The following is a 21,494-nucleotide window of genomic DNA, read 5'->3' on the forward strand; positions in this document are numbered from 1 at the left end:
TGCCTGGTTGACTTTCTTTATGCAATTGGATTTTGAGCTGTCGCAAAAGCACCGAGAATTACGATTACTTCTTTTCAATGCTTCCAATCTTCTCAGTTAAGGATATTTATCCAAATGGTTGTTTCTGGGTCTTTCTTGAAGCCGAAGTGATGAGGGGCATACATGGTAAATCACATAATTAAATAAAGGTGACACCGTGACACCTCTAATAATTGAAGTGATTGCTCAATTATTAATTCAGCAGTATATCCAAATCTCACAAGTATTTAAAACCCCTTCATTTGGAACTTCTTCTACCAACCAAATTTAAAACCCACATTTCTATGCTTCTTTACGCCCCACAAGCAATATCTCAAGTCCTCCTTCTTCCACTTGCATCTCTTCTCTTCCACATAATAACATGGCCAAACCACCATCAACAAATCTTGTGCAAGATTCAATGAAACCCTACAAACCCAAAGAATATTACCCTGTAAAAGCCAAGGGCGTATCCTTCTTGGCCTTTTTCGTCTCCATATGCTTTTACATTTCCATCTTCTACATCTTCAACCTCTCTCTCTCCACTCTCTTCCACAACACCAAGTTCTGGTTTGCCATATCCAACACTCTCATCCTCATCATTGCAGCTGACTATGGCGCCTTCTCTTCCTCCAACGATAATATACAAGACCAGAATCTTTACCAAGAGTACATGATCCACCGTCAAGCTCGAAGTGTTTCCTCATTTGTTTCTCGATACCCTGAAATAGCTTTCAAGAAAAGCAGCTGTCCCAATAAGCAATCAGAGGTGGACGTGGACGACATGAAAGCAAAGAATGAAGAAGTGGCAGACACTCAAAATAAAGAAGTTGTCCAAGAAAAGAGTGTCGTCCACGTGTCGAAAGGCGATGTCCAGAACAAAGATTGCGCCAGAGAAAATGTTGCAGCAAAAACTTACCAGCGAAGTAAGTCTGAGAAAACAAAGACAAAGGGAGCTGTGATCGATGAGAGGAAGAAGGATATTTTGAAGAGGTCAGAGGATGAGAAGAAGTACGAGCCAAATACTGTTGAAGACAATGAATTTTCGGTCATGTCAGATGAAGAACTGAACAGGAGAGTTGAAGAATTTATTCAGAGGTTTAACAAGCAGATTAGGCTTCAATCAGCAGCTACAGACTCCCACCAAGTCTAGAAGTTAATGTTCCATGCATATATGGAATATGAAAGAGAGTTCATCTTCCAAAAATTTTGTGTTTTTATTTCAGCTCTCAAATAATTTTGTAAATACTCTGGACTTCATGTTTAGTATGAATAATTTTTGTATGCATGAATGTGTATTTTATTCTGAAATCTCCTTTTTCTTCTAAATATATTATCTTCTTGATGCATTTTAATTAATTAGGTAAATACTGTTTTGTTATCCCTAGTATATATTGCATTGATACGTGAACAAGTTATCCTGCATATTATTGCACTATTAATTGAAAATAACATAAATTAATATCGCCGTTGCATGAAAGTCTCAATAAGCTGCCAGAATATGAGTTCTAGGCTAAAATTGAATGGAACAGAAACTCACCATCAAACCCCATATCAGTGATGTGATTTTAGTGGGGTCTCTTCCTTTTGCAATCTTCCACAATTCTTTCATAATCCATAGAGAACGACCTTTTCTCTGATGTAATTTTCATTTAGCTTTTTTGATTACCGTAATATAAGTAAACATATATATATAAGATAATTGAAGACAAGCCACAAACACGGGTGATAATTGTAAATATAAAATTTTGAACTTTGGTCGACAAATCAATCAAAATCTATAAAGACCTATAGCTACCTTTTTTTTTTGGACGAAGGCCTAAAGCTACGTTAAACCACAAACAAGCACAAACCAAAAAGAAGCTTCAAATAAGTATCCTTTAAAAAAAATACATTTTATAGATTCACCACCATGGAAGGAATTGACACGTAGCCTAATGCCCAAATCTTCTAAGGTCCCGTTTGGATTGCTTTTTTTGGCCAAAAACTTGCTTAACTTTAAAGTTAAGTAATTTAAGGTGTTTGGTAAAAATAAAATATCCCGATTATTTTAAAAGCAGTGACTTTTAAAAAGCTCTGAGTTGCTTTTCAAAGTGCTTTCAAAGAAGCAGAGATGAACCTTTAATGAATTTTTTAATTCCTAAATACCATCATTCATTTTAAAAAATGACATCACCTCCACTTCCACATCCAACTCCACCACTTGCACCACCACCACCACTACAACCACCACCACATCCTTCTCCTCCTCATCCTCCACCACACCTCCACCACCACCTACAACCACCACCACATCCTTCTCCTCCCATCCTCCTCCACCACCACCACCTCCTCCACCACCACCTCCTCCACCTCCACCTCCACCTCCACCACCACAACCACCTCCTCCTCCAAAACCTCCACATCCACCACCACCTTCACAACCATCACCATGTTGCCACTACCACCACCACCACCACCACTAGTGGTGGAGCCACATAAGGACCAGGGTGGGCCCAAGGCCTCTCTCATTTTTTTTATTTTCTCATATTTTTACTTATATGTTTGCTCCTTGGAGTAAAGACTTTTTTTTTTCTTCTCCTTATGTTCCTCTTTTGATTAATTTAAGCTTTGTGAATTCCCCTTCCCCTATTTTACATGTCTAAGTAGGGTATCTTAATATTGGAATTTATGAACATTTTTTGTATTTCTTCTTTCTGTTGAAGTATAAATTATTAAATTTTGAGTCTTTAATAGTGTAGATGATGAGATTAATATTCAACCATGTTAAAATATGAAATTCAGGACAATTATGATTGTAATAAATGGATAAATTATTAATCAGTATGAAATGATATTATTAACTTATTAACCTGTTTAGCGCTTGAGGACTCCTATTCGAATTATTTTTAAATTTTTTGTAAAAGGCCCCCTCTAATGTGAAATCTTGGCTCCGCCACTGACCACCACCATAACAACCAACTCCACCTTCATCAGCACTACCACCTCCACTCCATCATTACCACTATCACTACATGATTAGTACATAACACTTTTAACATCATGTTTATTTTAGTCATTATTCATAGTTACAACAATTTTATATTAAAATTTACCAAACCGTTTTGACACTGTTTTTTGTACTAACAACACTTTAAAAATATTGTTTACCAAACATGGAGCTGCTTTACTTTACAACTGATTATTTTCAAAGCATAACATAAGTAACTTTTTTTAAAAGTGACAACAATCCTAAACTGAGTCTAAGTAGTTTCAAGAATTTGATCAACACACCCATCATACATCGAAAACCCATTTGACCCAAATTGAGCTTTAACTCTCTTTAAATGGATCTAACCCGGCCCATTGAACCAAAACATTTTTCTTGAATTAATATTTTTGAAAATTGTCTGCAAACGTTTCGTTGTGAAGCACATAGACAGCCGTACTTATCCCAAAAATAAAAAAATCTGTTAAAATACCCGGGAAAGAAAGGGGGAGAGAGAGAGAGAGAGAGAGAGAGAGAGATGGTGTTGTTGGGTTTTCTTAGCCAAATCAAGCCTTCTCCAATACCAACCAACTCTTCTTCTTCTTCCTCAAACCCTTCACAGAAGGGTCTTCTTCTCAAGAGGAGAAGAGCCATAGTGCTCGGTCCAAGTGTTGTGGTGGCATCTTTGCTCCATTTCTATAACCCCATTGCCCCACAACCTTCGTCTCTCCTTGCACTTGCTCAGCAGCAACAAGAAGATGAGCTTCAGCAACAAGAGGACCGCTCTGTGCATCTCTTCCAGGTCTCTCTCTCTCTCTCTCTCTCTCTCTCTCTCTCTCTCTCTCTCAATTGACACATTTTTCATGGTTTTCTCTAAATTGAGAGCTCCTTTTTTAGGAGAATTGTTGATATTACGCAGAGATTACAATTGGGTCACAGAGAGGCCTGCATTATTTGTTACTCATATGATCTTGATCTCTTTACCTTTTCCTAATCTGATACTTTTTGCATCAATCTGCTGCTCAAAATTCATTTTTCTTTAATGTGTGGGGAATGTGTTTGTTCGTAGGAAACTTCTCCATCAGTTGTTTTTATTAAAGACCTTGAAATAGACAAAAGCCTCAAGGCCTCTCCTGATGCCATCTTCCTAAGTGAGGATGGAAATTCCAAAGTTGAAGGAACAGGTTCAGGCTTCATTTGGGATAAGTTCGGTCACATTGTAAGCATACCTATCTTCTGCTTCTCCATCTGAACTCAACTTTAGATTCTGGTGCAAGCGAGTTATAGTAATTTGCATCTACTCCCAGATAATTAGGTATAGTATTTTAGTTTACGAATCTCTACATCCATGGTACTGAAATTAGTCAATCCTTTGTCTCTCCAGGTCACAAATTACCACGTTGTGGCTAAATTGGCCACAGACCAAACCGGATTACAGCGTTGTAAGGTTTTGTCCTTTTTATTCGATTTAAAAGCCTTGTAATAGTTTTTTTTTTTTAAACTTTTGTTTTGACTGATGTTGAATGTTTTAGTTTGGAGCTCAAGTCATTCGTCTGAATTTTCAAAGTTTCTTTCGTGTCCTTCTTTATAGGTTTATCTTGTAGATGCAAGAGGCAATGGTTTTTACAGTGAAGGCAAGATTGTTGGTGTGGATCCAGCCTATGATCTGGCTGTTCTTAAGGTATTTATTCTCTTGGTCGTTGCTCTTCTTAGTTCCTTATTGTTGTATGCTGATAACTTTCAGCCACTGTATCATAATCTACCAAAGACTTTTCGTATATGACTGGAACCACGTAATATGCATATGATACTGAGAAATCATTGTATTGATGTCAATCTCATTTCTTAAAATCTTGTAAACTAATGCACCATGTCCATATTCATTCATTATTTGCATAAAGAAGAGCAATTTGAAATAAGGAACTTCCCAGGCAACATTTCAGTTTTCTCTCCTACTGCATTCATTAAACTATCAAGTACATGTGAGTGTCTTTATTTTGGCTATGAAGTGTTGGAGATTCTTAGCCTAATACCATGTGCAGGTTGATGTTGAAGGACATGAGTTAAAACCTGTTGTTCTTGGCACATCTAATGGTTTACATGTGGGTCAGAGCTGCTTTGCCATTGGGAATCCTTATGGATACGAGAACACTCTAACAATAGGGGTAACTTTTCTAATATCACTATCTACACTTCATTTTTAGAGTGTTTTAATGTTTTGATCAATTTCGAATGATATTTCCTTATGTCGACAACAAGAGGGAGCAAAATGTCAAACTATTAGATGGTTTAAATTTAAATTTAACTAGTTTCCTTTCCTAATACTCAAAAAAAAAAAAAAAAAAAAATCTTAGTTTCTTTGTCTAATGTGTTATGATCTGATGGGTACTTTGGATATTGCAGGTGGTCAGTGGATTAGGCAGGGAGATACCCTCACCAGATGGAAAGGCCATTAGAGGAGCTATTCAAACAGACGCTGCCATTAACGCTGGTTACATTTTCAATTTGCATAATCTTCTAGCCTTTGCATAAACTTTCACTCATTTTCTTATAATGTCAAAGTTTTCAGCCTTATATATGTTAGAATTTCTGCAGGGAATTCAGGTGGGCCGTTGATTGATTCATATGGTCATATTATTGGAGTCAACACAGCAACTTTCACTCGCAAAGGTAAAGCATGCTCTTTCATTTGTATTATCAAATGTTCCTCGAATGAGCTCTAAACTAGTTGGCAGCACCACACCAGGAAGAGATTTTGAATCCCAAGTTCTATTACCCTATTCAGAAGGCTGGAACTCGGAACCTAACAAAATTTTTAACCAGCAAAACATATCCGAACTATAAAACGTAGTCAAAGCTTCAAACCTTTTCATGAAAACACTGGAAGCTAACTTACTTACTTCTTTTAAATGCTTATATTTTCTCTCTATATTTTGCAGGAACAGGAGCATCATCTGGTGTTAACTTTGCAATACCAATCGACACTGTTGTGCGAACTGTACCGTACCTTATTGTATATGGAACACCGTACCGTGACAGGTTTTGATCGATTTACCATTGTACCTAAAACATATTCCTCATATCCGATATGTCTCTTGGAAAAACAAGCTGTATAAATTTCACAGAACACGATCCAATTTCTAAATGAATATTGATTTTGATGGATTGTGAAGAACATACATGATAACCTCACACAAGATCTGGTTAACTTTTCCAATGCACCATGGTGCTACCAAAATTTCCTTTGTCATGCTTCAACAGAAAACTTTGTCATTTCCATATGAACTTCACCACATCATGCAGAAAACCTTTTAACCATAGTTGTACCAGAACAACAAAAGAAGTCTCTAAATCTATAATATCATCCCCCTACTTGTAAAGTTTTGTTCATGATTGTTCAAAAGCATCATACTGTGTTAAACACAGAATTTAACTATGATGACAAGCAAGAATCATAACACTTAACTATTAGCAGATATCTCAAATTCGAAGAATGCATGCCAATTTGGTCAAGAATTATAAAAGCACTATGTGGCAAACTAGTGATCCAGTAACTCACCTGAATTCTTCGATGGACGAACATCTACGAAAGAAAAATCGAATTCATGGGTAGCCACACAACGCTCACAAACAATCTGACATGAATGAAGCTTGTATGAAAGCTAAACACAACATAGGATTGCAAAACGTTTTAATATTATTGATAAAATCAAACATACATGAGTAACAAACACTTGTTCTAGATATCCCAATAGCAACAGGACCCTAATATGTCTAGTTTTCTTCCTAGAATGAAAGCAGAGACAATTGTTCTTCAACAGAGCAACCAACATGACAAGAGACACGGCAAGAAGAAGGGATAAGAATGAGACCGAGGAACCGCTGCTCCATCGGAGAAGGCGAAGACCGCCGCGTGCTACGATACTCGACTGCATCTTGAAGAATGATGTTTCCTTGTTTGTCAATGCAGTGAAAATTTCCCAAGAAAAACCGCCCATCTCTTATCCCCACCAGCACCCGCCGAAACAGCAATTTCCTTGCCCGGTTCACAGCCTCCGACTCGTCTGGCCCCTTCGGGTTCGAACCATCGGAGCTCGCCGCCTGAACCAGTGTCTCCGCCGCTTCTTGTTCCATGTTCGTAGTGCGTTTGCGTTTGAGTTCGCAGATGCTCGATGAAATTCGTAATAAGCCCAGATCGATGATCTTTTTAGTTTTGTGCCCAAATAGTATAAAACTCGAAATAAAAATAAAAGGTTGAACTGAAAAATACTAAAGTACCCATATGTTGGCAATCCCTGTGAGTGTTAATCTTTGGATTGGAAAATACTGACTTTCTAGAAACTCATGTATTTGTCAATGAGAGTACCACGTGTGTAGAAGTTTTTCTGTTTATATTTTTGATCGATTATTTTTGCACATTCCGTCAAACTTCGATTTGTAATTACGAGACATATAGTATGATTTGTGTGTGGAAATATTTTTTTGAAGAATTATTTTTACACATTTATAAAACTGTGATTTATAATAAGAAGGAGCATCTCCTTCCATGGAATTATTTTATAAAAACGAATCTCTAAGTAAAGAAATTTTTTGGCTCAAAATAGAAAAATTATTAGAAGGGAATAATTTTTTTTAATAATTATCAAAAAGGGAATTTTAAAGGAGCAACTTGATGGCAAGGCCGTCCAAAGATGACGCACTCAGTATCAGAACCATCTAACCGTTCCTTTCCTACTCCTACGTCAAATATTTAATTAGAGGAAATAACAAGCAAAAACAAAGAAACAAAAAAACCTAAGGAATCTAAAACTCGACTACTTCAAGAATCCGAAAGGCTTCAGAGGCCTCTACCTCTGTCTTGGGCAAACTTATCTGATTATAAGGTACGTTTTTCGACTAGGGTTTGGGTTTACCATTGGATTAGCCGCTTCATCATCTACTTCTGATTTCCTTGGAAGGTTTTTCCTTTTTCTCTGTAAAAATACCCCTACTTTAAAAATGGAAGACGACCCAATTTTATTTTTTCCTTATGGTGCACAGAAGGCCAAGGGGGATTGGGAGATTCACACTCTGACATTGGTTGTGATAAATTCACATAAACCACTGCAGCTAGAAAACCCCCCACGAATGAATGAAAATCAATATTGTTCTTACTTGCCTTGCCACTATTGTTGTATGGTAATTAGTGGTCTTCAATTAATTATAGGAGAGTGCTTAAGTTTGTTTTGTGTTGTGGTTTCAGGAGGAAAATCCTTTGAGAGGAATAATGGGTGAAACGGGTAAGCGTTATCGTTCTCAGAGAGACCATGATGGGGGCAACAAGAACCAAAAGAGGCGTTTTAACGACAGAGAGGAAAAGGGTAGTGATGAAATGGTTGTTTATAGGATTCTATGCCCTGATGGGGTTATTGGAAGTGTTATTGGTAAGAGTGGGAAAGTGATAAATACAATAAGGCAAGATACTAGAGCGAAAATCAAGGTTGTGGATCCGTTTCCAGGTGCTAAAGATAGGGTTATAAATATATACAGCTATGTTAAGGATAAGGAAGAAGTCGAAGTTGATGATGAGTTCAGTGATAGGGAACCTCTGTGTGCTGCCCAGGATGCTCTTCTTAGAGTTCATACTGCCATTTCAAATGCATTGGCTTCTGTTGGAGACTCTGACAAGAAACGGAGAGATAGTAGGGAAGACTGTCAAATTCTTGTTCCTTCTAGCCAGTCTGCAAATATAATAGGTAAGGCTGGCTCGACTATAAAGAAACTGAGAAGCAAGACGAGGACCAACATTAAGATTGTTGCAAAAGATGCCACTGACCCAACACATTCATGCGCTATGGACTTTGACAATTTTCTTATGGTTAGTATTTGTTATTAAAAAATAATAATTCCTGCATGTTTCAGTTTTGCTTTTGATTTTGGTCATAAAAACATTTAGGAATATGGCTTTTACAATTTTGGTGTTGTTTTTGAAAGTTGTCATTTCCATTCGAATGTTGGGTTGTCGATACAGTACCTCTTTAGTTCTGGGCCATATTCGTTGTTTCTTGCCTTGGATGTGGCTCTTTTCCCGAATCGTGATCATTTTTTCTTCTTTTGTTGATGAAATACTTTTATTGGATACCATAGAATGAACAGTCTATAGTGTGCATAGAATGAACAGTCTCTAGGGACTCTACAACATATAGAGAAATTGTGTAATTGTTTGAACATTTTACTTTGAAGATCCTTAATAGTTGTGTTAAATGGACCTTCTTTGTGCATAGAATGTATTAGATGTGAGAATGTGAAGGTGACAAAGTCCCGCATTGGAAAGTTGAGAAACCTAGCAAGGGCTTATAAGGTGTTGGCTACTCCCCCCATTGCCAATTGGTTTTGGGGTGGAACCTCAACTTTCCAATGTGGGACATTGTCACCTTCACATTCTCACAATAGATTCGTTATTTTATACTTGTCAATTTTCTCTAGAGGTTTCACTTTCCCGTTTAGTTAACTTCTTATTTGGTAATGTTTTTGTGTTAAGAGTTCCTTTCCCTTTGTAAACAGATAAATGGAGAATCCGAAGCAGTGAAAAGAGCATTGTTTGCAGTCTCTGCAATTATGTACAAGTTTGCTCCGAGGGAAGAGATTCCTCTTGAGACATCAGTACCAGAAGCCCCTCCAAGCATAATTATCCCATCAGATGTCTCTATTTATCAACCAGGTGGAATATATCAAAGTGCAGATCCTATCGTCCCTTCTAGATCTGTACCTCCAATTATAGGTGCTACACATGTACAAGATCTTCAAGGTTACGCGGATACAGGGAATACATGGCCCATATATTCATCTGCCCTTCCTTTAGTTTCTGGTTTCAGTGTTGCCTCCCGATCCGAGGAGTTAGTTGTGCGAGTACTGTGTCCTTTTGACAAAATTGGTCGTGTAATTGGCAAGGGTGGGGGCACAATTAAAATCATTAGGCAGGCAAGTGGCGCTCGTGTCGAGGTTGATGATACCAAGGACCGTGATGAGTGTATAATTACTGTTGCCGCAACAGAGGTATGACCGTGACGAGTGTATTATTACTATTGTTGCAATAGAGGTATGACTATGATGGCATGATGACAAGGATGAGTATACTCATCCTTTATGTTTTGGTATACTTTATAAAGTTCAAAAGTTAGGGAGAGTCCTGTATAAATCCATTTGCCACTAAATTCAGTATTTTGCATATGCTAGATGTACTACTGATGCGTTTGCATAGTATTTCCTAAGACAAAATTACATTTCGTCCTGGAAGTTCTATCAAATCCAATATTTTACTTCCTTAAGCTGTGGGTTTATGTAGATGTTAGCAACGCCAAGATCTTTTTGTGAGCATGTGCTCTTGTTTATTTACTGTTATGATGTCAAAAATGGATTTGGTTCTGAGAAAGACTCATTCTTATCCATTCCTCTGCATTTAACATTAATGCTGGATTTGTCACTAAAATTTCATGATCAACATTGTGTTGGGTGATTAAGTTGTGAATCATCTTGACTAGCGTTATCCATAGGACACACATCTGTGCTTGGTATTCATGTTCTAGTACATGTTGATCATGTTGGGTTTATTGTTTGGCAGTCGCCCGATGATCTGAAATCCATGGCAGTTGAAGCTGTTCTGTTGCTGCAAGGGAAGATAAATGACGAAGATGATGACTCTGTTTCTATTCGACTTCTTGTTCCATCTAAAGTTATTGGTTGTATTATTGGAAAAAGTGGTTCAATTATAAATGAAATCCGAAAGAGAACAAAAGCTGACGTCCGTATTTCAAAAGCTGATAAGCCTAAATGTGCTGATGCTAATGACGAACTTGTTGAGGTTGGTTTTAAATAAATACGTCTCAGCTTTGCACATACCTAGAAATTTTGTGTATCTCCAACTCCACTATGTCTTTCTTTTTTTCTTGATTCTGATTGATTGCTTGATACCTGCAAAACGAAATAAGACCACATTTTGCACCCGTTCCTGTTTTTGGAGGTTCAATGGTCGGCTTCGGTTGGAAGCATTCTTCCTTGAGCTTTATAGTTCACTTTTTTCTTGTTGATCACCTCTTTATTATTATTATAATTATTTTTCCTAATTTAGGTGGCAGGAGAACCCAGTAGTTTGAGGGATGCACTTATTCAGATTGTTCTGAGGCTCCGGGACGATGTCTTAAAGGACAGAGATGGTGGTCATAACCCCTCTGGTGGTGCTGAATCCCTGTACTCCGGTGGCACTGGTCTCTCAATCCCATCTGTCCTGCCTTCTGTCCCCCCAGTTACTTCATTGGGTTATGATCAGAGGGCTGAAAGTGGAAGTGGCTTGGGCATGCATTCTTCTGGTAGCCTCTATGGATATGGATCTATGTCGGTATGTCAATTTTAGTAATTTATTTTGGAATTGAATAAATATCGTAAATAAATCTCTGATAGTACTTGCTTGATTTTTCTATTTTAGATGGGAGAAAATGGCTATGGATCCATGTCGTCTTATTCATCCAAGTTATATGGAGGGTCAGCGTATTAAGTTTTTTTCTATTTTCTTTTGAAGCTTGCCTTTTTCGGTTTCTATTCTAGCACCCTTACACTACTTTTCAATAACATGCCTCTATGCAGGTTGCCACCCCCTTCAACACTTGAGATGTTAGTTCCTGCTAATGCAGTTGGTAAGGTGCTGGGCAAAGGAGGGGCAAATATAGCCAATATTCGGAAGGTGAGAGAATCTTTCCATTTTAGGATCTGCATCTACTGGTTGTTTATTATTTGGAGAAGGAGCAACATGGAAAATCTAGGTTGTTTCTACCTGAACATATTCAGTATGCGTCTTTGATGTCATTCCCATGTATATTTGTTTCTCCTACAGATATCAGGAGCAATGATAGAGATCTCTGACTCCAAATCTTCCCGAGGTGATCGTATTGCTCATATATCTGGCACACCTGAACAGAAGCGTACAGCAGAGAACTTGATTCAGGCGTTTATAATGGCCCCCTAACTTCCTAGGGTGCTTCTTGCTGTTTAAAGGTGAATAGTCCTTTAGGCTAATATATGTCCGATGTGTACAGCAGAGAATCTTGGGCATTTCTCTTCCTATCCTAGTCCTTTAGGTTTGGTTTTGGAGAAGGCTTCTTTTCTAGGCTTATTCAACTTGACTCTTCCTGATTTTCCCACTAAAGCGGGTATTGAGACTGAGCCAGAGGATTCACTGCAGGGTTTATGCTTAGGCATGTAGCCTTCTGTCTGTCGCCGAATCTATTCTTAATCTACAATATTAGTTCCTTTCTTTCCTGTCACATCACTTCATCTGGTCTTATCTTCGCTAATATAAAGTTCATCTTTTTCGGTATTGTCACACCCTATATTCTATAATTTGATGTTCTTGCCAGTTTCAGTAATGACCATGATTGTCAATCTTATTATATATGCATGTTATTTCTCTGGCCATTCAACTCTTGCTCTCAGCATCTTGCTCTCAGCATCTTCTCAATCAATTGTGCAAGTGAAATGCTATTGGTAATGATCTCTTCTTTTTGCTGTTCTGCGTAATTTAGATGCATACAGCAGCTTAAACGGAGAGGAACCACTTTCTGCAATTAGATAAACCCAAGGGAATCTTTTTCCTTCTTTATTCTCTATCTTCTGTCCTCATCTCGGGCATGTGAAACATCTTCACATAATCAAAATTTTGAAATCACTGTACATGTGAAATACTAATTGATCTCTTGACTTGTTTTGCCGCCATCCTCACGACAAGCATAGTAAATCTCTCAACATTTCTCTAACATTAATCAGTGTGCCCTGCACATTGAAATCTTTTGCTTCATAAGATCCTTGGATAAATCAATATTCACAATTATGGAGCTGTCTTTTTGACAGCGTGACTTCATATTGCCCTCTTGATCGCAATGGTTTTGAGCAGCTATAGGATTTTGTTTTTGCTATCTGAATCTAATCCATGAGTGAACTACTGTGCTTCCAGAGCTACTTAGTTTCTCTTTTCACAAATTCAACTAAGCTAGGTATTCAATATTACTAATTGCAAGAAACAGATTATCTGCATTAATGATGTCAGCGCATTCTCTCAACCCATGTTATCTCCTCATAGATCAAACTGCTTGCAGATTGAGATGCCATCTAGTTCTGGTGGAGATTGAGTTACCATATTCTAGTTCTAGTTGTCCATTTCGTGGTCGAATTTTTGTCTGCAAATGTGGCCTGACTGTGTTGCAGTATTGCTGTTTAGCGATGATGCTCCCCTAGAACCTGCATGCTCTTTGACATAATGCCACTCGGATCATGTCTAGATGGTTGTTGTAGTGGTTTGGCACTAATTGTTTACAGTGCTGAAACTTCTTGCTTCAGATATAGATAGATATAGGTTGTACAGAACTGTAGAATTTTAGATCAGTTCCTTTACACTAGCCATAAAGAGGATGTATCACCAAACCCATGAAACTCAAATCCATTCCCTTCATATTGATCACAATGAAAAGCTCGTAGGTTGCTGAGATAATAGGACGTATCAACAAGCCACTTGAAATTCAATTTCTTTCCTTCATATTAGTCCCAATGGAAAGTTCATATGGGTGTTCATATTGGCTCATAGGTACTTAAGACCGTCTTTTTCAAGGTCTAGTTACTTCAGCTCCATTTCGACTTTAAGATTGTTGTCAAGCCACTCTCCTCAAACAGACCTTGTACTCTCTTGTATTTTGACTTCAAGTGCATTTCTAGTGTTTAGAGTGGAAGTCAAGAAATCCAATTAAGATGGTGTTCCACTGTTTGGGGGGGTTTTGTTTTGAATCACTCATATATACGGTACATGTGGCTGCATTTTACAGGCCATTGATTGTTTGAAACTGTAACCACTGTAAAGGGGGGATCAGTTTGGGAAGGGGATGCCAAATGTGGCAACACTGAATAACTTGTATATTTGTCTGTACTGTGAAAGATTTTGTATGTACAAAGAAAACGAGTTTGCAGGTTTATGACCTTTCTCTTAACAGAGTCCAGAAAGTATTTACTTTCAACTTTGTCAAGTGCTAGATTGAGGCTTGATTATTGATTGTGAATTTTCGATCAAAGATGCTTTGTTTTGCAGCTAGCTTACATATGATAAGAGAACTCAGGAACTTAATCCAGAATTAGAAGAAGAAAAGAAAGAAAATTATAACTCCATTGAAGGGGGGAAGTTCACACACATAGATACCATAGGGGCTTAAACCGAAGACCACTTGAGAGCGCATTAAAAGTCTGAGTCAATTCAATTAACATCTCTCGATTTCCCATTTATTAAGACCTAAATTTCAAAAGGGTATCTTTATCCTATGGATTCATATGTGTACTCCACTTGATTAGATAACTTATCAAAATAAGCCAAGCAATTATCAAATGACACGTCGAAAGTAATGTAATGCTAAACAAAGCTATGAATTAGTAATTAATTCTTCACCATATCTTAAGTGACATGTTGTCTAAATGTATGTGCTTCCTTTTAAAGGATAAAATTGGTCTCCTACTTCATATACCTTTGCTTATCCATAAGAAAACACAAATCAAACATTCTATGTGAATTTAGAGAGCATTAAATCCGCGTTCAAGCAATATGTTTCACTTGAATATATGTTTGGGCACATTCAGAACATTATTTAATCATAATAAATAAGAAATTATCATATCATCATATGTGGTATTAGTTCTAAAAATAATAGTGATTTCTGGTGAATTTTGTCAAATCCTTTTGGTTAAAATATTTGTGCTTAATTCTAATGTAGACTTTTTTTATTAAAAAAATAAAAAAAAAAAAATTGTACAAGGGGAGGAGGAGTTTGAAACTATTACTCTTAATTGCTTGAACTAAGCGAAAATGAAAATATTTGATAGATTGACATGTGACGTGGCACTATTATTTAGGATCATGAATATCCTTTGGAAGGCGTATCACTGCGTCGTATAGCGACAGTTATGCCAAACTCGAACAAACATGCGCGTCATTATCGTCTTCCACTTTGACAAGTGGCAAATTTACCCAGAGAAAAAGGGCGGGTTGAACATCTCATTCTTCCAAAATCACATCCAGGAAAGTTTGGTATTTAAGGAAACTGATCGCAAGAATCTAGAGGCCCAGAGCATCTCAACCATCCATCATCAATGGCGAGCAGGAGGCCTCTGCAGAGTGTGCTGAGCAGCTTGAGCTTGAACAGAGTGATCTGGAGTGGAAGGAGGAGCTTTGGTGCTATTCCTCAAGCTACTCTTCCTTCGTCTTCCCAGGAACTCATCAGCTTTGAATATGAACACAGCGCCCACAAGTCAGTTCTTTATCTTTTTCCTCCTGATCTTCGGTTCTCGTTCAAAAATTTCTCTTTTTTTTTTCTGTCACTTAAGTTGTTCTTCATTTTGCAATCTGGGTTTTTCTTGTTTTCATCTAATTCCCTCTTTATGGATTTTGGATGTGTGCCTGATGGGTTTTTTTTGTTTTTTCTTCGTGTCTTGAGCTCGGTGTGATTGAATTCTGTGTCTTTTTTATACTTTTGGAGCCTTTGTTGATTGATCCGAGTGAAATTTTCTTTTTTCTCTTCGTTTCTGGAGTAACATTAATTCTGATAATCACGGAAAAACTATATAAAATGAGGATATTGGTATGGGATGGTTATGACAAGGTCAGGCCTCCTCCGTGAAAAAGGTGTTCTGGAGCCGCCTTGCTCCTTCTAAGTTTTTGCCTTGATGGTTTACACGTGTTAAATTCTTTGCTTGGAGTAATTTACAGAGTTTCAGTGATATCGTTTTGACAAACTTTCCTGGTGCAATTTGCAGTTACCACCCAATTCCCGTCGTATTCTCTCAAGCAAAGGGGTCATCTATATGGGATCCAGAGGGAAACAGATATCTGGACTTTCTTTCAGCTTACTCTGCTGTTAATCAGGTATAGAAAGTATGTAAATATGTTACAGCACTCGTGCTTGCCGCATGCGCATACTCACTCATACATTTTGCTTACATATTTGTAACTAGCCCATGAGTGGAACTGCTTTCTGAACCATATACATTTTGCATGCATATTCATTTGACAGTGGCTTTTTTCTTTAAATCTGAGTAAATGTAAAGCCAGTGAAGAAGCTTGTTCGCATAAGAAACTCCAATTTTTAAGATGTTTTTCCATTATTTGATGGAGCATCCTGCTGTAGGGACATTGTCATCCAAAGATCATGAAGGCATTACAAGAACAGGCAGAAAGGCTCACTCTTAGTTCTCGAGCTTTCTATAATGATAGATTTCCACTATTTGCTGAGTATCTAACCAGCATGCTGGGATATGACATGGTGCTGCCTATGAACACTGGTGCTGAAGCAGTGGAAACAGCTTTAAAGTTGGCGAGGAAATGGGGTTATGAGAAGAAAAAAATTCCAAAAAATGAGGTAGAATTCAAGGAGACTATCTATCTTTTGACATAGATTTTATTTGTTTTGGCTTACCTTTATATCTTCAAGTTTTTCTAGACGGGGGCACAGAGAAATGTTTCCTGAAGTCGGTTCACTGACCAGAGTAGTTCTTATTGTCTGCACCCACCGTAGAGAAAATAACTATAGGCAAATCTATTAATTTAGGGAACTAGATCACCCTCAAGTTAGAACACTTTATATTATAGCTGGCTTGATTGTTTCTCTTAGAGCTGTGCCTTTCTAGTTTGGTAACCTGCACATTACAAGAATAAAGGTACTAAGGTTATTGGCTCACATATGTCCCTAACTCAACTGAGCCATACACAGGCTATTATTGTCTCGTGTTGTGGCTGCTTCCATGGTCGTACATTGGCAGTCATCTCCATGAGCTGTGACAATGACGCAACCCGAGGTTTTGGACCCTTATTGCCTGGACATCTTAAAGTTGATTTTGGTGATGCAGTTGGCCTTGAAAAGATTTTTGAAGGTTTGGATACATTTTTTCTCCTGTTTAATAGTTTCTGGTGCTTGTTTGATATGTACTTCATCCTTCGACTAAACAAGATAACATCTGTGTAAAATCATCATATGGTTCGCACCTTTTTTTTAAATATTTATCTGTATTGCCGCAACACTACCAGATTTGTGTACTAAAATTGAACTGACAAATTTCTCTGTTTTTGGGCGCAGAGTATGGAGATAGAATAGCTGGATTTCTCTTTGAACCCATTCAGGGAGAGGCTGGGGTATGTTTTTTTTGGAATTTCAATATCGGATTGAGTTAGGATGTTCCAGAGGAATGCCATCAACTTAGACTTGTTGCATGCAGGATTCTACCATGTGTTCTAAAGCATAAAACTCAAGAAATGACCAAGTCGTTCAATTTGTTTTACATAATCATTCCCACCTTCAGTCAATTGTTTTGAGAAAATTGTCTGTTGTGTGATCACAGGTTATAATTCCTCCAGACGGTTATCTGAAATCTGTCAGAGAGCTGTGCTCAAAATATAATATTTTAATGATTGCTGATGAAATACAATCTGGTTTAGCACGGTCAGGGAAAATGCTGGCTTGTGATTGGGAGGAAGTTCGCCCAGATGTAGTGGTGAGTATCTTTAAGTATTGGTAATTTTTTTTTACTGCTGATATAGACATACCAATATTATTTCTCATATTTTATTTTGAAGTCGCCTAGCTCTAAGCACATATTTCTTCTTTATCCAAACCTTTGACAATGCGTTAAAATGCGGAAGCTATTTAGTCTTCATGATTCATAATTATACCTCTTCTTCTTTTTTCGTGTAGTTAAGTTTTTCTCCACACTGCGAGACACTGGTTTATAATTATGCTAGATATGTTTCATACTTACTAAGACTTTATGGGTTTTATTCAGATACTAGGAAAAGCATTGGGCGGTGGAGTGATACCTGTAAGTGCGGTGCTCGCAGACAAAGACGTAATGCTTTGTATCCAACCTGGAGAGCATGGAAGGTTTGCTTTTATAACTGCTTCCATTTATAGATATTTCCTTAATCCACTTACCATATTAAATTCTGTAGATGTATTTCTGGACACTAATTTTTTGACTCGAAAGGTATTTACCAGGACTGATCTCCTGATCTTTAATAGTATCCCATCTTCTGGACACTATAAAAAAGAAAAAAACATATGACATAACAGAAGCTTTCCATTCCCCTTGTGCTAGTATATCTGGTTCGAATGGATACGGAAAGAATTACTGCCCTTGGCTGTGTCCAGATGGTTGGAATAGGAATGTCCCTTGGTCCATTTGTTCCACAGGGTTCAAAAGAGTAAAAACTTTTAGGAAAAACCTCACTTTTATAAGAGTTCTAGTTTACGATGTTACACCTATTTGGGTATTAGTTTATGGGAGGTCTTCCATCTTAACCTCAGTCAGAGGGATGGTGAGATGTCGATAGTCTATTTTGCACTTGCTTGCCTTCCTTTCGGTTTTATTATAATAGAGCTCACCCTGCTATTATTTGGAATTATTTGCAGTACTTTTGGGGGTAATCCATTGGCCAGTGCAGTTGCTGTTGCCTCACTAGATGTAATCAGAGATGAGAGACTTGCTGAAAGGTATTACATAGGTAGCGTGATGTTTTTTAGTATTGAGATAACTGAAGACAAAAGCTGGAAAGTGACTAACGAAGTCTTGCTGAAATATTTTATTTTTGGCCATGTATATTATCAGGTAGTGGAGAACTAAAATATGGAGAATGCATTATCTATTTATATAATCAAAATCTGTTGCTCAAGCTCACAGAGAGATTTTGGCATGCCAATCTATGAATGTGATAGTGATCCGTGGTGATCCTTGAGGGTGTTTCTTCTATCCTCTACTCCTAGAGTTTATATTTGGGGATTTATATTCAGTTGACATAAGGAATAAATGTGTAATTATCCTGCATTCAATCCTAGCTAGTTATATCAAATTTTCTACAGAAATTGATTTGGGAAATTTCTTTTCATCAGCATGTTTTGAGAGGTGATACATAATGTTTTCTGATGCATCAGTGGCTTTAAGTTTTTCTTTTCTGAACTCAAGTTTGAAGAACTTAGCATCAAGATCAATCTTTAATGTTCAGATTGCAGTCAGGCTGCAATCAATATCATTTTGCAGTCAAGCTGCAATTAACATGATAAATAATAAGAATACTTCCTGAAATAACACAGGTCCATACATTAATTTTGGTAATGTTATGTGTATTTCTCCTCTCTCTCCCCCATAATTTTTTTCTTCCTCCGTGCTTTTCTCAAGTGTATATATTGTCTTCTTTTACACACACATAACCTGTGTATGAGTCTAGTCATTATAAAATCGTCATAGAAATTATGTTTCTTGATGTTCAACTATCCTACAGATCCGCCCAAATGGGACAAGAGCTTAGGAATCAGTTACTCCAGATTCAGCAGCAATACCCAAACTACATAAAGGAAGTTCGAGGAAGAGGTTTGTTCAATGCTGTGGAGCTCAATAGCAAGAATTTGTTCCCCGTATCTGCTTATGATATCTGCCTAAAGTTGAAGGAGAGAGGAATTCTTGCCAAGCCAACACATGATACTATTATCCGATTGACTCCTCCACTCTCCATGAGGTAAATGCAGATGTTGATGATAAATCATGTTTTAATCTCATTGAAACTAAGAACCTGACAAGCATAACTATGGTCCGGAGGTGCCTTTTTGTGCACTCTGTTTACCTTTATATCAGTGGAATAGGGATTAATGAGGGGGGGGTTTGGATGCTCTATGATGAACACAGGTTATCCTAGAATAAATTTATATCATATTTTCTTACATATATCTATATGTTTGGTTGATATTTATATGTATGTGTGTGCAAAAAAGATCAAGTGCGTGCATGTCCGCATGCAAAATGTGAGAGGCTGGGTGACCGGCCATGTATTTCTTAAATGAGTGAATAGTTCAGTTGCGATACCTAAAGTAGTCTGCTTAAGAGATAAGTCCCTAGTTCATTACCTATAGTTTACAAGCTACACTACTCCGGTAACTAGATTTAGCATTGGCAAATGCTGAAATCAACCAGGTAGGCCTTTTAGTATTATTCTACAGTTATGTCGAACCATCCTTAGTAAGTTCTATTGCACATTCAGCTTCTTCAAGTACTTATTCCTGCAACTAGATTGATATATTACTATATATCCACAAGTTGTCATTTCTGTTTTCTGATATTGAAACCTGAAGTAACCCCCCAAGTTTACTATATAAGATTTCATGTATGCTAACATGAATTCCATTTCCTCTCCATTCGTTTGTGTCATTTCTATTTTCTTACAATCTCCAAGTCAATATGTTGAGTAATATCTTTCGTGGGCCAACATAAATGACAACTTGTGTACCTTCATTTTTTTTGTTTGTCAGTATTTACCTTCAGTTTAAATACTTGATTATGTTCCAATCATATGACTTCATACACTATTTTTCAGTTTGGGGGAGCTCCAAGAAGGATCAAAGGCACTTTCTGATGTTCTGGAACTTGATCTACCAAAGATGCAGAAGGAAAAGCCAAAAAACATTTCTTTGGATGCGCCTAACATATGTGACCGTTGTGGTCGAGACTTATAGGATAAGTAACAATCTTTGAATCATATATCCTTGTGAATCCTGGGAAATTCCATTTTTTTTCTTTTCGAACTTATTCTCTGTTTCAATATTTGTCCCAATACCTTACACTATATGGATGGATGAATAAATGTAAAGGAAATATCATAGGTCTAAGTTCATCACATTCACTGTTAGAGTTTCTGGTTTTTATTTTCTATTTTATCTAGTTGAGTTTTAAAATGCACAACAAACTATGTTACACAGATGCATTTAGTTTAATTTTGTCCATTTAATGTTATGTTTTTTTCCTGTAACTTTCTGATTTGCACATTCAAGCAGGAGAAGAACTTGAATGATACGGGAATAGCACTGTTTTGCTATCCCCAACCAATCACATTTTGCTATCCCCATAATATACAAGTTTTTCTCCAAGCGGACATGAATCTCTTGTCCGTCAGCTTCTTCTATCTTATCTTGTACTATATACAACTTCAAACAATGTTTTGTTTAAACCATTTGAATTTTGAACCATTGAGGACAGACAATGTACAAAAATCTTAGGTAGTACCGGTCTTGTGCTTGTTAGTTGATGTCAAGGTTTCACTTCAAGGGTATGGCTGGAATTGGCTTCTGAGTTGGCCCTTCTATTTGGCTCTAGCAATTTCTGTGAACTTTCTTTCTTTTTTCCTTATTGGTATTTTGTGAACAGTTTGTATTCAAATAATTTCAGAAGTATGTCCCCTTCTCTCTTTCGTCTGGTGTGGTTGCTAATTTACTTGCATGTACAGTGTAGGTTTCCACATGCGAGAGAGAGCATGTCTCTGTTAGATATCACGTGTTTGCTTCTACATCATACCAAGGGATCATTATATATAATTTAATATAAAGTAAAATTATTCATAATTTACAATTCTTGAATTCTATCTATCCTTTTTTCTTTGTACCAAATGAGTTTTTGTCTTCATGTCCCTCTCAAG

At 37.2% G+C, this 21,494-nt stretch overlaps 5 protein-coding genes across 5 annotated transcripts; 4 read left to right on the top strand and 1 right to left on the bottom strand.

The window, feature by feature from the left end:
• The first annotated feature begins 288 nt into the window (after window positions 1-288).
• LOC103325199 (cotton fiber protein) lies at window positions 289-1,373 on the top strand. Its single transcript, XM_008227344.2, has one exon. The coding sequence runs from the start codon at window positions 401-403 to the stop codon at window positions 1,169-1,171; it is 771 nt and encodes a 256-aa protein (XP_008225566.2). The 5' UTR covers window positions 289-400; the 3' UTR covers window positions 1,172-1,373.
• Window positions 1,374-3,467: 2,094 nt separating this feature from the next.
• DEG5 (DEGP protease 5) lies at window positions 3,468-6,163 on the top strand. The gene is made up of 8 exons (XM_008227281.2): window positions 3,468-3,788; window positions 4,056-4,205; window positions 4,371-4,433; window positions 4,578-4,667; window positions 5,029-5,151; window positions 5,390-5,477; window positions 5,582-5,656; window positions 5,926-6,163. Exons 1-8 carry the CDS (start codon window positions 3,525-3,527, stop codon window positions 6,030-6,032), a joined length of 960 nt encoding a protein of 319 aa, XP_008225503.2. The 5' UTR covers window positions 3,468-3,524; the 3' UTR covers window positions 6,033-6,163.
• A 502-nt stretch (window positions 6,164-6,665) lies between these two features.
• Window positions 6,666-7,308, bottom strand: LOC103325143 (Small nuclear ribonucleoprotein family protein). Its single transcript, XM_008227280.3, has one exon. It carries the CDS (start codon window positions 7,118-7,120, stop codon window positions 6,773-6,775), a length of 348 nt encoding a protein of 115 aa, XP_008225502.1. The 5' UTR covers window positions 7,121-7,308; the 3' UTR covers window positions 6,666-6,772.
• Window positions 7,309-7,522: 214 nt separating this feature from the next.
• On the top strand, window positions 7,523-12,433 carry LOC103325145 (RNA-binding KH domain-containing protein). Its single transcript, XM_008227283.3, has 8 exons — window positions 7,523-7,869; window positions 8,229-8,843; window positions 9,530-10,021; window positions 10,587-10,826; window positions 11,094-11,360; window positions 11,448-11,503; window positions 11,606-11,702; window positions 11,853-12,433. Exons 2-8 carry the CDS (start codon window positions 8,253-8,255, stop codon window positions 11,982-11,984), a joined length of 1,875 nt encoding a protein of 624 aa, XP_008225505.1. The 5' UTR covers window positions 7,523-7,869; window positions 8,229-8,252; the 3' UTR covers window positions 11,985-12,433.
• A 2,495-nt stretch (window positions 12,434-14,928) lies between these two features.
• DELTA-OAT (ornithine-delta-aminotransferase) lies at window positions 14,929-20,699 on the top strand. The gene is made up of 10 exons (XM_008227284.2): window positions 14,929-15,297; window positions 15,803-15,911; window positions 16,174-16,404; window positions 16,756-16,915; window positions 17,119-17,174; window positions 17,381-17,533; window positions 17,822-17,919; window positions 18,448-18,528; window positions 19,314-19,547; window positions 20,400-20,699. The coding sequence occupies exons 1-10, from the start codon at window positions 15,140-15,142 to the stop codon at window positions 20,536-20,538; spliced, it is 1,419 nt and encodes a 472-aa protein (XP_008225506.1). The 5' UTR covers window positions 14,929-15,139; the 3' UTR covers window positions 20,539-20,699.
• The last annotated feature ends 795 nt before the right edge of the window (window positions 20,700-21,494 follow it).

Source organism: Prunus mume, linkage group LG3 (genome assembly GCF_029339155.1).
Source record: "Prunus mume cultivar Tortuosa linkage group LG3, ASM2933915v1, whole genome shotgun sequence".
In the NCBI taxonomy this organism is placed as follows: domain Eukaryota; kingdom Viridiplantae; phylum Streptophyta; class Magnoliopsida; order Rosales; family Rosaceae; genus Prunus; species Prunus mume.